This window comes from Ranitomeya imitator, chromosome 9, assembly GCF_032444005.1.
Source record: "Ranitomeya imitator isolate aRanImi1 chromosome 9, aRanImi1.pri, whole genome shotgun sequence".
Lineage (NCBI taxonomy): Eukaryota > Metazoa > Chordata > Amphibia > Anura > Dendrobatidae > Ranitomeya > Ranitomeya imitator.
The window spans coordinates 26,788,296-26,808,080 of NC_091290.1; the positions used below are offsets into that span (position 1 = coordinate 26,788,296).

General features: G+C 41.0%; 2 protein-coding genes across 5 annotated transcripts in view; one reads left to right on the top strand and one right to left on the bottom strand.

Annotated features, from left to right (window-relative positions):
• AMPD3 (adenosine monophosphate deaminase 3) overlaps positions 1 to 15,582 on the bottom strand; it is a 55,025-nt gene extending 39,443 nt beyond the window's left edge. The window contains exon 1 of one of the 4 annotated variants that reach the window (XM_069739738.1): positions 15,427 to 15,582. Coding sequence is in view for 1 of the 4 variants with exons in the window: in XM_069739737.1 (XP_069595838.1) it covers positions 5,010 to 5,031 (22 nt within the window). In the remaining 3 variants the exon portion in view is untranslated. Of the gene's footprint in view, positions 1 to 3,594; positions 3,701 to 5,009; positions 5,905 to 15,426 lie in introns of those variants that run through there. The other 3 variants (XM_069739740.1, XM_069739737.1, XM_069739739.1) reach the window with 3 other exon arrangements.
• A 408-nt stretch (positions 15,583 to 15,990) lies between these two features.
• Positions 15,991 to 17,070, top strand: LOC138648591 (protein qua-1-like). The gene has a single exon (XM_069738379.1). The coding sequence runs from the start codon at positions 15,991 to 15,993 to the stop codon at positions 17,068 to 17,070; it is 1,080 nt and encodes a 359-aa protein (XP_069594480.1).
• Positions 17,071 to 19,785: the final 2,715 nt, after the last annotated feature.

Below are 19,785 nucleotides of genomic sequence, written 5' to 3' on the forward strand. Positions count from 1 at the left end.
AACTACTATAACACTGCCCTTATGTACAAGAATACAACTGCTATAATACTGTCCCCTATGTACAAGAATATAACTACTATAATACTGCCCCTATGTACAAGAATATAACTACTATAATACTTCTCCCATGTACAAGAATATAACTACTATGATACTGCCTCCTATATACAAGAATATAACTACTATAATAATGCCCCTATGTACAAGAATATAACTACTATAATACTTCTCCTATGTACAAGAATATAACTACTATAATACTGCCCCCTATGTACAAGAATATAACTGCTATAATACTGCTCCTATGTACAAGAATATAACTACTATAATACTGCCCCTATATACAAGAATATAACTACTATAATACTGCTCCCTATGTACAAGAATATAACTACTATAATACTGCCTCCTATGTACAAGAATATAACTACTATAATACTGCTCCCTATGTACAAGGATATAACTACTATAATACTGCCAATATGTACAAGAATTAAACTACTATAATACTGCCCCCTATGTACAAGAATATAACTACTATAATACTGCTCCTATGTACAAGAATATAACTACTATAATACTGCCTCCTATGTACAATAATATAACTACTATAATACTGCCCCTATATACAAGAATATAACTACTATAATACTGCACCTATGTACAAGAATATAACTACTATAATACTGCCCCTATGTACAAGAATATAACTACTATAATACTGCCCCTATGTACAAGAATATAACTACTATAATACCGCCCCTATGTACAGGAATATAACTACTATAATACTGCTCCTATGTACAAGAATATAACTACTATAATACTGCTCCTATGTACAAGAATATAACTACTATAATACTGTTCCTATGTACAGGAATATAACTACTATAATACTGCTCCTATGTACAAGAATATAACTACTACTAGATGGTAGCCCGATTCTAACGCATCAGGTATTCTAGAATATGTATGTAGTTTATTTATGAAGATTTTAGAATAATACATTGAATACACAAGATTCGGCCAACCGCGACCCATTAGCGCAGCGTGGTTCACATCCCACGCCGATTCGCGGCCGGACTGCGCCAGTCGCTGATTGTTCGCGGCCAGCCACGTAGTATATAGCAGAGCCACGTAGTATATAACAGCCCACGTAGTAAATAGGATAGCCACGTAGTACATAGCACAGCCACGTAGTATATTGCACAGCCACGTAGTATATAGCGCAGCCCACGGAGTATATAGCACAGCCCACGGAGTATATAGCACAGCCACGTAGTATATAACACAGCCCATGGAGTGTATAACAGCCCACATATATATAACACATCCACGTAGTTTATTTATAACAGCCCACGTAGCATATAACACAGCTCACGTAGTATATAACAGCCCATGCACGCAGTATATAACGCAGCCCACATAGTGTATAACACAGCCCACGTAGTGTATAACACAGCCCTCGTAGTATATAACAGCCCATGTAGTGTATAACACAGCCCACGTAGTATATAGCACAGCCCACGTAGTATATAGCACAGTCCACGTAGTATATAACAGCCCATGTAGTGCATAACACAGGCCACGTAGTATATAGCACAGCCACATAGTATATTGCACAGCCACGTAGTATATTGCACAGCCCACATAGTATATTGCACAGCCCACAAAGTATATTGCACAGCCCACGTAGTATATTGCACAGCCCACAAAGTATATTGCACAGCCCACGTAGTATATTGCACAGCCCACGTAGTATATTGCCGACGTAGTAAATTGCACAGCCTACATAGTATATTGCACAGCCCACGTAGTATATTTCACAGCCCACGTAGTATATAGCAATGTGGGCATCATATCCCTGTTGCGCTCCGGTCCCCAGAGTGCATTGCGGTCTCGCGAGATGATGACGTAGCAGTCTCGCGAGACCGCTACGTCATCATCTCGCGAGATCTCAATGCATGGAGCGGTCACCGGAGCGTCATGAGAAGTGGGAAAGGCCTGTTCTGGATCCGAGGGGCCGACGGACGGTGAGTATATGACTATTTTTAATTTTTTTTAATTATTCTTAACATTAGATCTTTTTACTATTGATGCTGCATAGGCCGTTTTGCCGTGACCAATCAGCGACTTGGGATTTCCGTTACAGACAGGCAGACAGACAGAAAGACGGAAGTGACCCTTAGACAATTATATAGTAGATAATACTGCTCCTATGTACAAGAATATAACTACTATAATACTGCCCCTATGTATATGAATATAACTACTATAATACTGCTCCTATGTACAAGAATATAGCTACTATAATACTGCCCCTATGTACAAGAATATAACTACTATAATACTGCCCCTATGTACAAGAATATAACTACTATAATACTGCCCCTATGTACAAGAATATAACTACTATAATACTGCTCCTATGTACAAGAATATAACTACTATAATACTGCTCCTATGTACAAGAATATAACTACTATAATACTGCCCCTATGTACAAGAATATAACTACTATAATACTGCTCCTATGTACAAGAATATAACTACTATAATACTGCTCCTATGTACAAGAATATAACTACTATAATACTGCTCCCTATGTACAAGAATATAACTACAATAATACTGCCCCTATGTACAAGAATATAACTACTATAATACTGCACCCTATGTACAAGAATATAACTACTATAATACTGCTCCTATGTACAAGAATATACCTACTATAATACTGCTCCTATGTACAAGAATATAACTACTATAATACTGCCCCTATGTACAAGAATATAACTACTATAATACTGCCTCTAGGTACAAGAATATAACTACTATAATACTGCTCCTATGTACAAGAATATAACTACTATAATACTGCCCCTATGTACAAGAATATAACTACTATAATACTGCTCCTATGTACAAGAATATAACTACTATAATACTGCTCCTATGTACAAGAATATAACTACTATAATACTACCCCTATGTACAGGAATATAACTACTATAATACTGCCTCTAGGTACAAGAATATAACTACTATAATACTGCTCCTTTTGCCAACATACAATACCTTCATGTGATTTAATGATATAACAAAGTCCTATTCAATAAACCTTTGTTAAAGACACATCCTGAATTCTGACATTTTTTGCGTGAAACTTTTCTTTATATTGTGTCCATATATTATACAGATGTCTGATAAGTAAATATATGGAAATAAGAAGCTGATACAACATTTGAAGGATCATGTAATAAGTGGAGCTCTGTATTTTGTTTGTTATCAGGATGTTTCATCAGTGTTTTTCCATTGTTGCATCATTCATTTGCATTATTTCTCTTGTACTTCATCTTGTAAAGTGACAGAGAAGCCTACATTGAGGTTTATTAAGGTTTTATGGACCCTAAACAAAACATATCTGCCAGAAAGTAAAGCCATAATGTAAATTTATCATTGAGAGCTAGCCTTACAAAGCCGAGTCAACATATAATAGTGATAATGCATTTTTTTATGTAGAGGATTTGCACAAACATGATAAGGAGTCAACAATATACAAAAAAAAGTCAACATTACCCAAGCAGCGCCTACCTTTTCCAGTGATATGGTTACAAAGAAAGCCAAACAATTCAATTTATTCAGCAGAGTATACAATGTAGGACATCAGAGAAAGACGAGTTCAAAGCTCTACCATGAAGCCATGAATACATTACTCTGACTGGTTCAACTGGTTCCAGTTTTTTTTTCTTTCCAACCAGTGGAGCCACTTATATTATGAATGAGGTTACTTTTTATTGTACCCAGTAACCCGACATTTTATCTCCCAGACCTTCGGGTCCTCACGAGTATGGACAAATCTTAAACATATGACCATTGGTCCTCAAGCACCATCAGTATGGCTGAAGAAGGCCAAATTTAAAGTTAGGGGTAGCTTGCTGTGAAATATTTATTTAAATTGGATCTAAAAAGTTGCAAAATAATGTGCACCTTAATAGTAAAGGAAGGAACGATACATTTTTCTAAGCTTTAGAATTATTCTAACATTAATAATATGGAAACTCGTCACTTGATTTTTGGACTGTGTAAATACATCAACTTCACGGACTTCTTGCCTTTTGGCACATTCTATGAGCACACCGACGCTGACAGTGTAAATGCTTCTCTTGCCTAAATAAAAATGATGTCCCCATAAATGGACATTACTGCATATATGTGAATGGAATGGGATCTGGTGACATCACAACATTGCCTCATTTGAACCAATCATAAATATTAGCCACACCTTTAAAATGTCTGCCTCCATGGTCAGCACTATCTTTGGGTAAGCTCTGCATGTGCAATACAAGATATTTATATAGTAACATCCAAATATGCAATATGGAAAGGTGGGAAGGCTATGGGGTTAATCACCAGCCCCTGGACAAAAATTCTAGATACCGTCTCATTCACCCTACTTTTTAAGCCTTCCTCGGATTACTGTTCTTTTAATGTGGATGCAAAGAGTTGCCATAAACATGTGGCTATGTGACACTGAACATCAACACCCTCAGTGATAAATTTTGTATACAGCTTTGTAATTCACTCAAAATTTTCAATTTTAAGTTAAAGTGATATACAGCTCCACAGAGGATGATGTTGGCATTGACACAGCAACTCAGTTACGCAACCCCTTTGCATATAACTAGCAGCTGCCCATCTCCGAGTCCGCAGAATATTGCTCCACACCATGACTTGCTGTTTACATCAGATGTGAGGGGGGAAGAGCTCAATTACCCAACAGGAACACACCAACATGCCTAGGAAACTATTCAAGTGTCAAAATATTAAATTCCGGAACAGAATGAGGAAGTTGAAAGCTTTTTAAACTGTTAATTGTATCAAATTCTTCCCAAAATAGACATTTTACTAGCAAAGCAAAATTTGAAAACTAAATCTGAAACCAAAGCTAGAAAAATACTAATAAGGATAATAAACTAATAAATACTACAGTAAAACAATGTACATACCTATTGTTACAGGGACTGCCATGGGTCCTACGCAAAGGCCACTTTTCCAAAATGATTATTTCCAAGGCAGACTTACTTTATGTGATATTACAATAATCTCAGGACTCGGGATGTCAAGTTCAGAATTATTTTAGAAAAGCCAAATTTTTGGTCCAGTAAGGCATAGCATGCTAGTTAAAAGAAAAAATCAAAAGTCGATGTATTTTATTGTGTGGATGCTGAGGCAAGAGGTGTAGAATCCAAATTCCTATCAAAAATGGATCAGCTCAGTCTTATGAGACCTACTTGTTCTCAGGAGGTGACTACAGCTCTTTGAAACCAAGACCTTGAATACCGTTGATGAGGTTGTTCCTGTGTAACCTAAATTTAGGAACTCAGACTTAGGAAGACTGAATCCTGGTCCAAAGTTGATCAGATCAATCCTATGGGAAATAGGTCCACAGTAGATGAGTTTGGTAACCTTAGATTTGGTCCGCAGTAAGTGAACTCAGTCCTTAAGAACCCAAGTCCTGGTTCACAGAAGATAAACTCAGTCCTGGGGATCCTTTGTTCTAGTCCACAGTAGATAGACTTAGTATTGAAGGACCTGAGTCCAGTAGATGAGCTCAGGCCTTAGGGACCTGAAAACAGAGTATGTGAGTCTTTGAGATGCTTCTCTAATGTTCTCCTTCCTCTCTCGCCTCTTGATGTGAGCTCAGCTCTTACTGCCGGGATGTTTTGATCTGAGAAAACTGTACAAGATGGGTCATGCAGAGAAATATGAAGACTAAGAACAAGACACCAAAGAGGAGGTCTGACTCTGATGACAGATTAACATCTCTCACATCTCAGAAGGGAAGTATTTTTAGAGCAGATTATGGGATCTGTTTTTGCTCCTCCAGTAACTCTACTGTATGGTGTTTTTATAACTCACGGCTACACGTCACTGGAAGTAGAGACACCTGTTTAGCATAAGTGTCACATTGGTTCACATGTCACAACACAGCTGCATTGTCTAGATAGCTCTTGTCTGACTCAAGGAAGGAGGATCGTGTGGAGGATCACAAGGCGGAGATACGAGTACGAAAGAGCACAAAATGCAGTCTGAGAACACAAAACCATACGTTGTGGAAGCAAAAGAAATATCTTGAAAAAAAGCAATATACCGTATGTTGGGGTCACAAAATGTAATATACTGATGCAAAACATAACTATTTGATCACAAAATAAACATTTTTGGAAAGGTGTCTTTTAATTGCACAATTTTGGCAATTAATTGTGCACTTGCAAAAAAGTAAAAAATTTGTGCCGACACATGTTCATTCAAAAATAAAAAGACATATTTTGAACTAATTAAAAAAAAATCAGAAAATTAACCTTAAGTTCTCCATTTATATTTTTTTTCTGCTTGTAGTAATGCCATGATTTATTTATTTTTTACAAGCATTTTTAGAGGTGTTTTTGTTCATTTGTAATATCTTATAAAGAAGCCAAAAAATACCCAGAAAATATATTGAAAGAATCTTAATTAAGGCGTTTATTCCAGAAACCGATGCAAGAAAAAATTGCAAATTATGGTGTATGCTATTTGTACTGAATAATTTATGAATTTGAAAACTTTTTCTGACTTTTGAAAAAAGTGAGCAAAATCAAGTAGACGCGAGCAAAGCCCACCGAGGCCAAACACATTTACTATAATTTATGCCAGAAATGGCATAAAGTACAGTATAGGCTTGCCTGGAACACATTCATAATTCTAGCGAACGCACAGCATTTGAATTACCCTATTTAATAGCTTTTCTATAAAAATAAATGGCGTAAATACGTCCTACACTGTGTTTTACGAAGAAGAAGAATTATTTGTTGTTTTTCTTTATGCGTTTGTAAAGAGCAGCAGAATGGACATTATACCAGGAAGGGTATTATTATAGGGTTGAGAACATTCTACAAGAAAGGGGTCCAGGATGAGGGACATTACATCAGGATGGGGGATATTACACCAGGAAGGGGCCCAAGAGGGGGACACTGTACCAGGAAGAGCTCCAGGATGGAGTAGATTTTTATAGGATCAGGGACATTATACCTAGAAGGGGCTCAGGGTGGGGGACATTATACCAGGATGCATAACATTATTCCTGGAAAGGGCTCAGGATCGGGGACATTATACCAGAAAGGGGCCCAGGATGGGAGACATTACACAAAGATGGGCGTTATTATTATAGCATGGGGGACATTATACCAGGAAGGAGCTCAGGATGGGGGACATTACACCAGGAAGAGGCCCAAGGTGGGGAGGGCATTATACCAGGAAGGAGCCCAGGATGGGGGCATTATACCAGCAACGGCGCCAGGATGAAGTTTACTGTTATAGGATGGGGGACATTATATCAGGACGGACTTCTCACAAAATTACAATATCATCAAAAATGTAATTTATTTCAGTTCTACAATACAAAAAGTGAAACTCATATATTATGTAGAGTCATTACAAACAGAGTGATCTATTTCAAGTGTTTGTTTCTGTTAATGTTGATGATTATGGGTTACAGCCAATGAAAACCCAAAAGTCATTATCTCAGTAAATTAGAATAATTAACAAAAAACACCTACAAAGGCTTCCTAAGTGTTTATAAAGGTCCCTTAGTCTGTTTCAGTAGCTACACAATCATGGGGAAGACTGCTGACTTGACAGATATCCAGAAGGCAGTCATTGACACACTGTACAAGGAGGGTAAGCCACAAAAGGTCATTGCTAAAGAAGCCGGCTGTTCACAGAGTGCTGTATCCAAGCATATTAATGGAGAGTTGAGTGGAAGGAAAAAGTGTGGTAGAAAAAGGTGCACAAGCAACTGGGATAACCGCAGTGATGGTTTGGGGAGCCATGTCATCTGTTGGTGTAGGTCCACTGTGAGTTATCAAGACCAAAGTGAACACAGCCGTCTACTAAGAAATGTTTGAGTACTTCATGCTTCCCTCTGCCGACAAGCTTTTTGGAGATGGAAATTTCATTCCCCAGCAGGACTTGGCCCCTGTCCGCACTGCCAAATGTACCAATACCTGGTTTAAAAACAACAGTATCACTGTGCTTGATTGGCACCAAACTTGCCTGACCTTAACCCCATAGAGAATCTGTGGGGTATTGTCAAGAGGAATATGAGAGACACCAGACCCAACAATGCAGACAAGCTGAAGGCTGCTATCAAAGCAACCTGGGCTTCCATAACCCCTCAGCAGTGCCACAGGCTGATCACCTCCATGCCACACCGCATTGATGCAGTAATTGGTGCAAAAGGAGCCCCGACCAAGTCTTGAGTGCATACACACATGGTCAAAATTGTTGGTACCCCTCGTTTAATGACAGAAAAACCCACAATGGTCAGAAAAAATTGAATCTGACAAAAGTAATAATAAATAAAAGATCTATGAAAATGAACAAATGAAAGTCAGACATTGCTTTTCAACCATGCTTCCACCGAATAAAAAAAATAAATAAAACTCATGAATTATGCCTGGACAGAAATGATGGTACCCCTGAAAATAATGTGACAAAAGGGATATGTTAAATAGCGGTGTGTCCACTAACTAGCATCACAGGTGTCTACAACCTTGGAATCATTGAGTGGGCCTGTATATAGGGCTACAGGTACTCACTGTGCTGTTTGGTGACATGATGTGGATCACACTCAACATGGACCAGAGGAAACAAAGGAAAGAGTTGTCTCAGGAGATTAGAAAGAAAATTAAAGACAAACATGTTAAAGGTAAAAGTTATAAGACCATCTCCAAGTAGCTTGATGTTCCTGTGACTACAGTTGCACATATTATTAAGAAATTTAAGATCCATGGGACTGTAGCCAACCTCCCTGGATGTGGTCGCAGGAGGAAAATTGATGACAAATCAACGAGAAGGATAATATGAATGGTGACAAAAGAGCCTAGATAAACTTCTAAACAGATTAAAGGTGAACTTCAAGCTCAAGGAACATCAGTGTCAGATCGCACCAGGCGTTGCTGTATGAGCCAAAGTGGACTTCATGGGAGACGACAAAAGAGGACACCGTTATTGAAAAAAAATCATATAAAAGCAAGATTGGAATTTGCCAAACTACATGTTGACAAGCCACAAAGCTTCTGGGAGAATGTCCTATGGACAGATGAGACAAAAATGGAACTCTTTGGCAAGGCACATCAGCTCTATGTTGATAGATGGTAAATGAAGCATATCAAGAAAAGAACACTGCCCCTACTGAGAAACATGGAGGAGGCTCTCTTATGTTCTGGGGCTGCTTTGCTGCATCTGGCAGACTGTGTCTAGAATCTGTGCAGGGTACAATGAAATCTCAAGACTATGAAGAGATTCTAGAGAGAAATATGCTGCCCAGTGTCAGAAAGCTTGGTCACAGTGGCAGGTCATGGGTCTTGCAACAGGATAATGACCCAAAACACACAGCTAAAACACCCAAGAATGGCTAAGAGGAAAACATTGGACTATTCTGAAGTGGCCTTCTACGAGCCCTGACCTAAATCCTATCGAGCATCTTTGGAAAGAGCTGAAACATGCCGCATGGAAAAGGCAACCTCCAAACACCGAGACAACTGGAGCAGTTTGCTCTTGAGGAGTCGGCCAAAATACCCGTCAAGAGGTGCAGAAGTCTCATTGACAGTTACAGGAATCGTTTGATTGCAGTGATTGCCTCAAAAGGCTGTGCAACAAAATATTAAGTTAAGGGTACCATCAATTCTGCCCAGGCCTATTTCATGAGTTGTATTTATTTTTTTCTTATTCTGTGGTTGAAAAGCAATGTCTGACTTTCATTTGTTAATTTTCATAGATTTTTTATTATTTTTAATTTTTTATTTATTTTTATTTTATTTTTATTTATTTTTATTTATTTATTTATTTAATTTTTTTATTATTTATTATTATTATTATTATTATTATTATTATTATTATTTTATATTATTATTACTTTTGTCAGATTCAAGTTATTCCTGTGACCATTGTGGGTTTTTCTGTCATGTTCTGCCACGTGTGTACATTTCAGTAGGTCAAAATTTCAGATTTTAAGATAATTTTTCAAGCTGGTGTTACAAAGTATTCTAATTTACTGAGATAATGACTTTTGGGTTTTCATTGGCTGTAAGCCAGAATCATCAACATTAACAGAAATAAACACTTGAAATAGATCACTCAGTTTGTAATGACTCTATATAATATATGAGTTTCACTTTTTGTATCGAAGAACTAAAATAAATTAACTTTTTGATGATATTTGATGAATTTTGTGAGAAGCACCTATATGTTTTTAATAAATAAATATACAATCACAACAGCTGAAAGCTGCGCTCATGGTCCAGCACAAAGTTACATATTACGGTATTTAACACACGCTCAGACACAAGTTCAGAGGAGGATTTTGTGGATGCTTTTTTTTTTTTTTTATAAAAAATGAATTTTATTTTTTTGCTAATACATTTTTTGGGGAATTCTTTGCTAAATATCCACAGTGTTTGCAGGCTATTAATGAAATATACATTTTGTGCAGGGAGATCATGGTGCTGATTCCCCCTATCATCTTAGTAAGACGAGGGTCTAGTCTGACTCATCCGTGTAGGAGCGAAGGTTGTTGGTTTGGTAATCCTGACATTCTTGGTGCCCCCTAACCCCAGACGAATAGGTCTCCTTACATCACAGACCTCATGGCCTCATCTACAAAACACTCATGAACTTATGTTACAGTTTTGTGTTTGCAAACATGAATGTTATTAGGTCATTTGTAGAGTGGCAAAACATCTGTGAAGTCATCACATTTTACTACAGGATGACAGATCTAGGTCTGTAAACACACAGCAGATTTCTGCTTGTCGGATCTTTAACACTAAGGTGACACTGACATCCCAGCAACACATTGTAACATAGGAGATAATGATTTCTTATGGTTTTGCTTTCGGATCTGCAACATAGAGTCACATATGTTTTTAAATGTATTGCATTTTCTGTCGTCACTCCATTTTTTGCTTCAATTTTTTATTTCCTAATTTCCTCCTCTAAAACCTAGGTGCGTCTTATGATCCAGTGAGTCTTACAGTCCGAAACATACGGAGAGGGGCTGTGTATATAGAGTATACAGGAGAGGTGTGGTGTATGTAGAATATACTGGAGAGGTGTGGTGTAGATAGCATATACTGGAGAGGTGCAGTGTATATAGGGTATACTGGAGACGTGCGGTGTATATAGGGTATACTGGAGATGTGCGGTGTATATAGTATATACTGGAGAGGTGCTGGGTATCTTGTATATAATGGAGACGTGCTGTGTATGGTACTTACTGGAGAGGTGCGGTGTATAAAGTATATACTGGAGAGGTGTGGTGTATACAGTATATGCTGGAGAGGTGCAGTGTATATAGGGTATACTGGAGAGGTGCGGTGTATATAGTATATACTGGAGAGGGGCGGTGTATAAAGTATGTACTGGAGAGGTGTGGTGTATACAGTATATGCTGGAGAGGTGCGGTGTATATAGGGCATACTGGGGAGGTGCGGTGTACACAGTATATACTGGAGAGGGGCGGTGTATATAGGGTATACTGGAGAGGTGCGGTGTATATAGTATATACTGGAGATGTGTTGTGTATGGTACATACTGGAGAGGTGCGGTGTATTTAGTATTCACTGGAGAGGTGCGGTGTATAAAGTATATACTAGAGAGGTGAGGTGTATATAGTATATACTGGAGAAGTGCTGTGTATGTAGTATATACTGGAGATGTGCTGTGTATGGTATATACTAGAGAGGTTCGGTGTATATAGTATACACTGGAGAGGTGCGGTGTATAAAGTATATACTGGAGAAGTGCAGTGTATATAGTATATACTAGAGAGGTGTGGATTATATAGCATATACTGGAGAGGTGCGGCCTATATTGTATATACTGGAGAGGTGCGGTGTATAAAGTATATACTGGAGAGGTGCGGTATATATAGTATATACTGGAGAGGTGCGGTGTATATACTATATACTGGAGAGGTGCGGTGTATATACTATATACTGGAGAGGTGCGGTGTATATACTATATACTGGAGAGGTGCGGTGTATATAGTATATACTGGAGAGGGGCGGTGTATATAGTATATACTGGAGTGGTGCGGTATATATACTATATACTGGAGAGGTGCGGTGTATATAGTATATACTGGAGAGGTGCAGTGTATATAGGGTATACTGGAGAGGTGCGGTGTATATAGTATATACTGGAGATGTGTTGTGTATGGTACATACTGGAGAGGTGCGGTGTATTTAGTATTCACTGGAGAGGTGCGGTGTATAAAGTATATACTAGAGAGGTGAGGTGTATATAGTATATACTGGAGTGGTGCGGTATATATACTATATATTGGAGAGGTGCGGTGTATATAGTATATACTGGAGAGGTGCGGTGTATATAGTATATATTGGAGAGGTGCGGTGTATATAGTATATATTGGAGAGGTGCGGTGTATATAGTATATACTGGAGAGGTGCGGTATATATAGTATATACTGGAGAGGTGCGGTATATATACTATATACTGGAGTGGTGCGGTGTATATACTATATACTGGAGAGGTGCGGTGTATATACTATATACTGGAGAGGTGCGGTGTATATAGTATATACTGGAGAGGTGCGGTGTATATAGTATATACTGGAGAGGTGCAGTGTATATAGTATATACTGGAGAGGTGCGGTGTATATACTATATACTGGAGTGGTGCGGTGTATATACTATATACTGGAGAGGTGCGGTGTATATACTATATACTGGAGAGGTGCGGTGTATATACTATATACTGGAGAGGTGCGGTGTATATAGTATATACTGGAGAGGTGCGGTGTATATAGTATATACTGGAGAGGTGCAGTGTATATAGTATATACTGGAGAGGTGCGGTGTATATACTATATACTGGAGTGGTGCGGTGTATATACTATATACTGGAGAGGTGCGGTGTATATACTATATACTGGAGAGGTGCGGTGTATATACTATATACTGGAGAGGTGCGGTGTATATAGTATATACTGGAGAGGTGCGGTGTATATACTATATACTGGAGAGGTGCGGTGTATATACTATATACTGGAGTGGTGCGGTGTATATACTATATACTGGAGAGGTGCGGTGTATATAGTATATACTGGAGAGGTGCGGTGTATATAGTATATACTGGAGAGGTGCGGTGTATATAGTATATATTGGAGAGGTGCGGTGTATATAGTATATATTGGAGAGGTGCGGTGTATATAGTATATACTGGAGAGGTGCGGTATATATAGTATATACTGGAGAGGTGCGGTATATATACTATATACTGGAGTGGTGCGGTGTATATACTATATACTGGAGAGGTGCGGTGTATATACTATATACTGGAGAGGTGCGGTGTATATACTATATACTGGAGAGGTGCGGTGTATATACTATATACTGGAGAGGTGCGGTATATATACTATATACTGGAGTGGTGCGGTGTATATACTATATACTGGAGAGGTGCGGTGTATATACTATATACTGGAGAGGTGCGGTATATATACTATATACTGGAGAGGTGCGGTGTATATAGTATATACTGGAGAGGTGCGGTGTATATAGTATATACTGGAGAGGTGCGGTGTATATAGTATATATTGGAGAGGTGCGGTATATATACTATATACTGGAGTGGTGCGGTGTATATACTATATACTGGAGTGGTGCGGTGTATATACTATATACTGGAGAGGTGCGGTGTATATAGTATATACTGGAGAGGTGCGGTGTATATAGTATATACTGGAGAGGTGCGGTGTATATAGTATATATTGGAGAGGTGCGGTGTATATAGTATATATTGGAGAGGTGCGGTGTATATAGTATATACTGGAGAGGTGCGGTATATATAGTATATACTGGAGAGGTGCGGTATATATACTATATACTGGAGTGGTGCGGTGTATATACTATATACTGGAGAGGTGCGGTGTATATACTATATACTGGAGAGGTGCGGTATATATACTATATACTGGAGAGGTGCGGTGTATATAGTATATACTGGAGAGGTGCGGTGTATATAGTATATACTGGAGAGGTGCAGTGTATATAGTATATACTGGAGAGGTGCAGTGTATATAGTATATACTGGAGAGGTGCGGTGTATATAGTATATACTGGAGAGGTGCAGTGTATATAGTATATACTGGAGAGGTGCAGTGTATATAGTATATACTGGAGAGGTGCAGTGTATATAGTATATACTGGAGAGGTGCGGTGTATATACTATATACTGGAGAGGTGCGGTGTATATAGTATATACTGGAGAGGTGCGGTGTATATAGTATATACTGGAGAGGTGCGGTGTATATAGTATATACTAGAGAGGTGTGGATTATACAGCATATACTGGAGAGGTGCGGTGTATATACTATATACTGGAGAGGTGCGGTGTATATACTATATACTGGAGAGGTGCGGTGTATATAGTATATACTGGAGAGGTGCGGTGTATATAGTATATACTGGAGAGGTGCAGTGTATATAGTATATACTGGAGAGGTGCAGTGTATATAGTATATACTGGAGAGGTGCGGTGTATATAGTATATACTGGAGAGGTGCGGTGTATATAGTATATACTGGAGAGGTGCAGTGTATATAGTATATACTGGAGAGGGGCGGTGTATATAGTATATACTGGAGAGGTGCGGTGTATATAGTATATACTGGAGAGGTGCAGTGTATATAGTATATACTGGAGAGGTGCAGTGTATATAGTATATACTGGAGAGGTGCGGTGTATACAGTATATGCTGGAGAGGTGCGGTGTATATAGTATATACTGGAGAGGTGCGGTGTATATAGTATATACTGGAGAGGTGCGGTGTATATAGTATATACTGGAGAGGTGCGGTGTATATAGTATATACTGGAGAGGTGCGGTGTATATAGTATATACTGGAGAGGTGCGGTGTATATAGTATATACTGGAGAGGTGCGGTGTATATAGTATATACTGGAGAGGTGCGGTGTACATGTAGAAGGCACGGGATGTGGCTACTGATGCATGCAGGGTGTGGTGGGCACAATAAGTCGCTATATTCAGCCTGAGCGGCGTGGATCACAATATACGGAGAAGGACATTCTGAAAGTGACAGTAATATATCATTATAGTGACTCAGGATTCCAGTTTTACTAGTTTTCTATTACTCTTATTAGAATTTATATGTGGGGTGACCCACTGACCTCCCAAAACAGTCATCCAGACCCTACTGGGGTCAGCAAGGGCACACAGCAGCGTCACCCTCCGAGCATGCTGGCACACACCCTTCTACATAGATATATATAAGCACCAGCTCAAGGTCTCGCTGCACCTCAGAGGTCACATCTGCCCACATATCACCCGGCTGCTGCCTTACCTGGGGGTCCTGCACGCCCTCCTCTCCACCGATGACCCCTGCTGCAGTAGATGGGCGGCAGAGGCTTCTGTCCTGGCTCTGAGTTCAGTTACCTGCAGAGACTTCTGTCTGATCGCTCCAGGAAACTTCTTGCTGGGCTCAGATTGCAGTCCCTCTGCTGGAAAAGGAATATATTGTCATTCATGTTCTCCGCCTGCAAGCTGCCACAAGCCTTGGAATATTGTCAAAGGAGAGCTAAATAAGGAGCAGAAGAGGAGGGAAGGAGAACAGAGGGATGGGAGGATAGGAGAGAATATAACCAACAGACAGGGGAGAAGAGAACAGGGGGATAGGGAAGAGGAAAAACAGGGGGACGGGGAAGAGGAAAAACAGGGGGACGGGGAAGAGGAAAAACGGGGACAGGGAAGAGGAAAAACGGGGACGGGGAAGAGGAAAAACAGGGGGACAGGGAAGAGGAAAAACAGGGGGACAGGGAAGAGGAAAAACAGGGGGATGGGGAAGAGGAAAAACAGGGGGACAGGGAAGAGGAAAAACAGGGGGACGGGGAAGAGGAAAAAAAGGGGGATGGGGAAGAGGAAAAACGGGGACGGGGAAGAGGAAAAACAGGGGGACAGGGAAGAGGAAAAACGGGGACAGGGAAGAGGAAAAACAGGGGGACAGGGAAGAGGAAAAACAGGGGGACGGGGAAGAGGAAAAAAAGGGGGATGGGGAAGAGGAAAAACGGGGACGGGGAAGAGGAAAAACAGGGGGACAGGGAAGAGGAAAAACGGGGACAGGGAAGAGGAAAAACAGGGGGACAGGGAAGAGGAAAAACAGGGGGACGGGGAAGAGGAAAAAAAGGGGGATGGGGAAGAGGAAAAAAAGGGGGATGGGGAAGAGGAAAAACGGGGACGGGGAAGAGGAAAAACAGGGGGACAGGGAAGAGGAAAAACGGGGACAGGGAAGAGGAAAAACAGGGGGACAGGGAAGAGGAAAAACAGGGGGACGGGGAAGAGGAAAAAAAGGGGGACGGGGAAGAGGAAAAACGGGGACAGGGAAGAGGAAAAACAGGGGGACGGGGAAGAGGAAAAAAGGGGGACGGGGAAGAGGAAAAACGGGGACGGGGAAGAAGAAAAACAGGGGGACAGGGAAGAGGAAAAACAGGGGGACGGGGAAGAGGAAAAACGGGGACGGGGAAGAGGAAAAAAAGGGGGACGGGGAAGAGGAAAAACAGGGGGACAGGGAAGAGGAAAAACGGGGACAGGGAAGAGGAAAAACGGGGACGGGGAAGAGGAAAAACAGGGGGACAAGGGAGAAGAAAATAGTGACAGGGAGGAGAAGAAAACGGGAACAGAGAAAAGAATAGGGGGAAGGGGAGAAGAGAACATGGAGACGGGGAAGAGGAAAAACGGGAAAGGGGAGAACAAAAATGGGGAAAAGGGAGAGGAAAATAGAGACAGGGAGGACAAGAAAATGGGAACAGAGAAAAGAATAGGGGGAAAGGGGAGAAGAGAACATGGGGATAGGGAAGAGGAAAAACGGGAAAGGGGAGAAAAAACTGGGATGGGAGGAGAAGAAAACGGTAACGGGAAAAAGTACAGGAGAGAAGAGAACAGAGTGATGGAGGAGAAAGGAACAGTGAGACGAGAGAGAAGAGAACGGTGACGAGAGAGAACAGAACAGGGGGACAAGAAAGAAGGGAAAAGGTGGATGGAAAGAAGAGGACAGGGGGACAGGTGAGAAGAGGACAGGGGGTGCGGGAGAAGAGGACAGGGAGAAGATGGCAGGGGGACAGGGAAGAGGAAGAACAAGGGGGACAGAGAAAAAAAGAAAACAGGGAAGAGAACGGGGATGCTGGAGAAGAAAACAGAGTGTTGGAGAAGAGAACAGGGTGATGGGAAGAAGATGAACATAGGAATGGATGAGAAGAGAACAGGGGGATATGGAAAGAGGAGAACAGGGGGTATGGAGAGAGGAGAACAATGGGATGTGGAGAGAGGAGAACAGGGGGATATGTAGAGAGAACAGAGGGATATGAAATGAGGAGAACAATGGGATGTGGAGAGAGGAGAACAGGGGATATGTAGAGAGAACAGAGGGATATGAAATGAGGAGAACAGGGTGATATGGAGATAGGAGAACAGGGGGATATGGAGAGAGGAGAACAGGGGGTTAGGGGCGGAGTATATGGGGCTGGGAAGACAGAATGATAGAGGGACAGGAATACTGTGATGGAAATAGAATACGAGGACAGGATAATATGGACACGGGAGGATAGGGGGCAGGGGGATATAAAGACTGAAAGACAGGTGATAAGAGGACAAGAAACCAGAGGGATAGTGTTATGAACGTAACATACACTCACGTATAATGGAAAAAAGGAAGACCTACTACAGGATAACGCCGCACCTACACTCAACTGGCCCCTGTACAGACTAGAAAGACTCTAGTCGCACAACTCAACAATACTATCTCTGACCTAACTCCCTAAAAGGCCATCAAGAGGTATATTGCATTTCCTGAGGAACCAGCAGGGAGGCCTGCCAACTAAAGGAGAGGTAGGTGTGCAGGAAGATACGAAAACTCAGGGTGAGAAAATTAAAACACATTCATATAGGATAGAGAGGGAAAACTAAAAAGAGCCAAAAGAAAAAAGGAACAAGTATAAGCTCCCAGAAACCTAAAGAGATGAAAGAAAGAGGAACTGAGAAGGAAAACAAACAGATTCACTGCAGGAATTCAACTCATGTTTGCCATGAAAGGTAAACTCCTTAGTTGGAGGGCTGGAGCTTCTAAACCCAAGTCCACCTAGAGGTATAGCCAGCAAGGAAGCGAAGTAAATGGTGAACATATAAAAACCCATCCAAAAAGTGATAGTGCAGACCAAAACAAGAATATGGTAAACATCTGGAGAGTGGCAAACCAATAAGTGGGAACAAAGACAATAGGAATTATCAGCATTTAGACAGGGAAGAAAAGGCAATAGCTTAGCAGACAGTGGAACCGATCACACAGCAACAGGTCAGCAGATGAAATCCCAAAACCGAGCCATGACAGATAGGAGAACAGGGAAATAGAATCATAAGGGATAGAAGGATAAGTACAACAGAGTGTAGGCTGACAAGAGGATAAGAGGTTAGTAAAATAAAGAGAGAGAGAGGGGGCAATAGAAAAGGGGCTAGGAACACAGAAGTAAAGGGAGAAAGGAGGACAGTAAAATGGGTAACAGGCATAAAGGATAGGGCACAGGTGGGTAATTTGGCATGTGGATAGGAAAACTGAAAGACAGGAGGTTAAGCACAAGTAGCATAGAGGGACAAGAGGAGGGGGAGAAGAAACAGGCCAGGAAGACAGAGGTATAAGTGAAAAGAAGGACAGTGGGATCTGGACAGGAGGATAGACGGACGGAAGCAGAGTAAAACTGCAGCGCCCCATACAAATTTTGTATGTCCTTTTCTAATAACTATTGTTGTTCTTCTTTTCCCAGTCCAGGAGGATAGATGGATAAAAGCAGAGTAAAACCACAGGAACGGAGAAAAGGACTCAAGGATAGGTAGAAAGGAGGATAAGTACAAGTGGCATAGGCAGACAAGCGAAGAAGAGGGGGAGAAGAAACAGGCCAGGAAGGCAAAAGTATGAGGGAAAAGAAGGACAGTGCGATCAGAACAGGAGGATAGACGGATTGAAGCAGAGTAAAACCTCAGGACTGGAGGAAAGGACTCAGAAGGATTGGGAGACAGGAGGATAAGCACAAGTGGCATAGGGGGACAAGAGAACAAGAGGAGGGGGAAAAAAACAGGCCAGGAAGACAGAAGTATAAGGGAAAATTAGGACAGTGGGATCTGGACAGGAGGATAGACGAATGGAAGCAGAGTAAAACTGCAGCGCCCCATACAAATTTTGTATGTCCTTTTCTAATAACTATTGTTGTTCTTCTTTTCCCAGTCTGGGAGTACTGGATTTAACCGGGGGGGAGTGCAGCGCCCCAGAGTCCTGGTCATTGCAGTAATGTCGCTCTGCCGCTAAGGGTAGTGATGTTATGTCTGATTGCACTAAAGGAGTTCATCTGACCAGGTATCACAAGCATACATTACACTTCACACTCTGGCCACTAGGGGGAGCAAAAGGCACTATGTATTAGGCCACTCCTCACACTTTGGTAAAACTGGGGGTCGGATAGGAAGTTAGAACAGAACGCAGCCTGGGAGAGTCCAGGGAGGACCTGTCAGGGGTGGGTTCCTGACAGGGGCCTAGCAGAACGAATAGAAAGCAACGTAACCGCGCCTGCACTACCTTGCGGCGGTATCCTAAGAAAGGACACAAAGAGAACGGCAACTTCCTACTGAGGCGCGTAGCCGGTGACCGGAACACCGAGGAAGT

What these genes read in the sequence shown, in the direction of transcription:
- LOC138648591 (XM_069738379.1), top strand. Translation starts at nt 15,991, where the DNA reads ATGGGGAAGAGGAAAAACGGGGACGGGGAAGAGGAAAAACAGGGGGAC.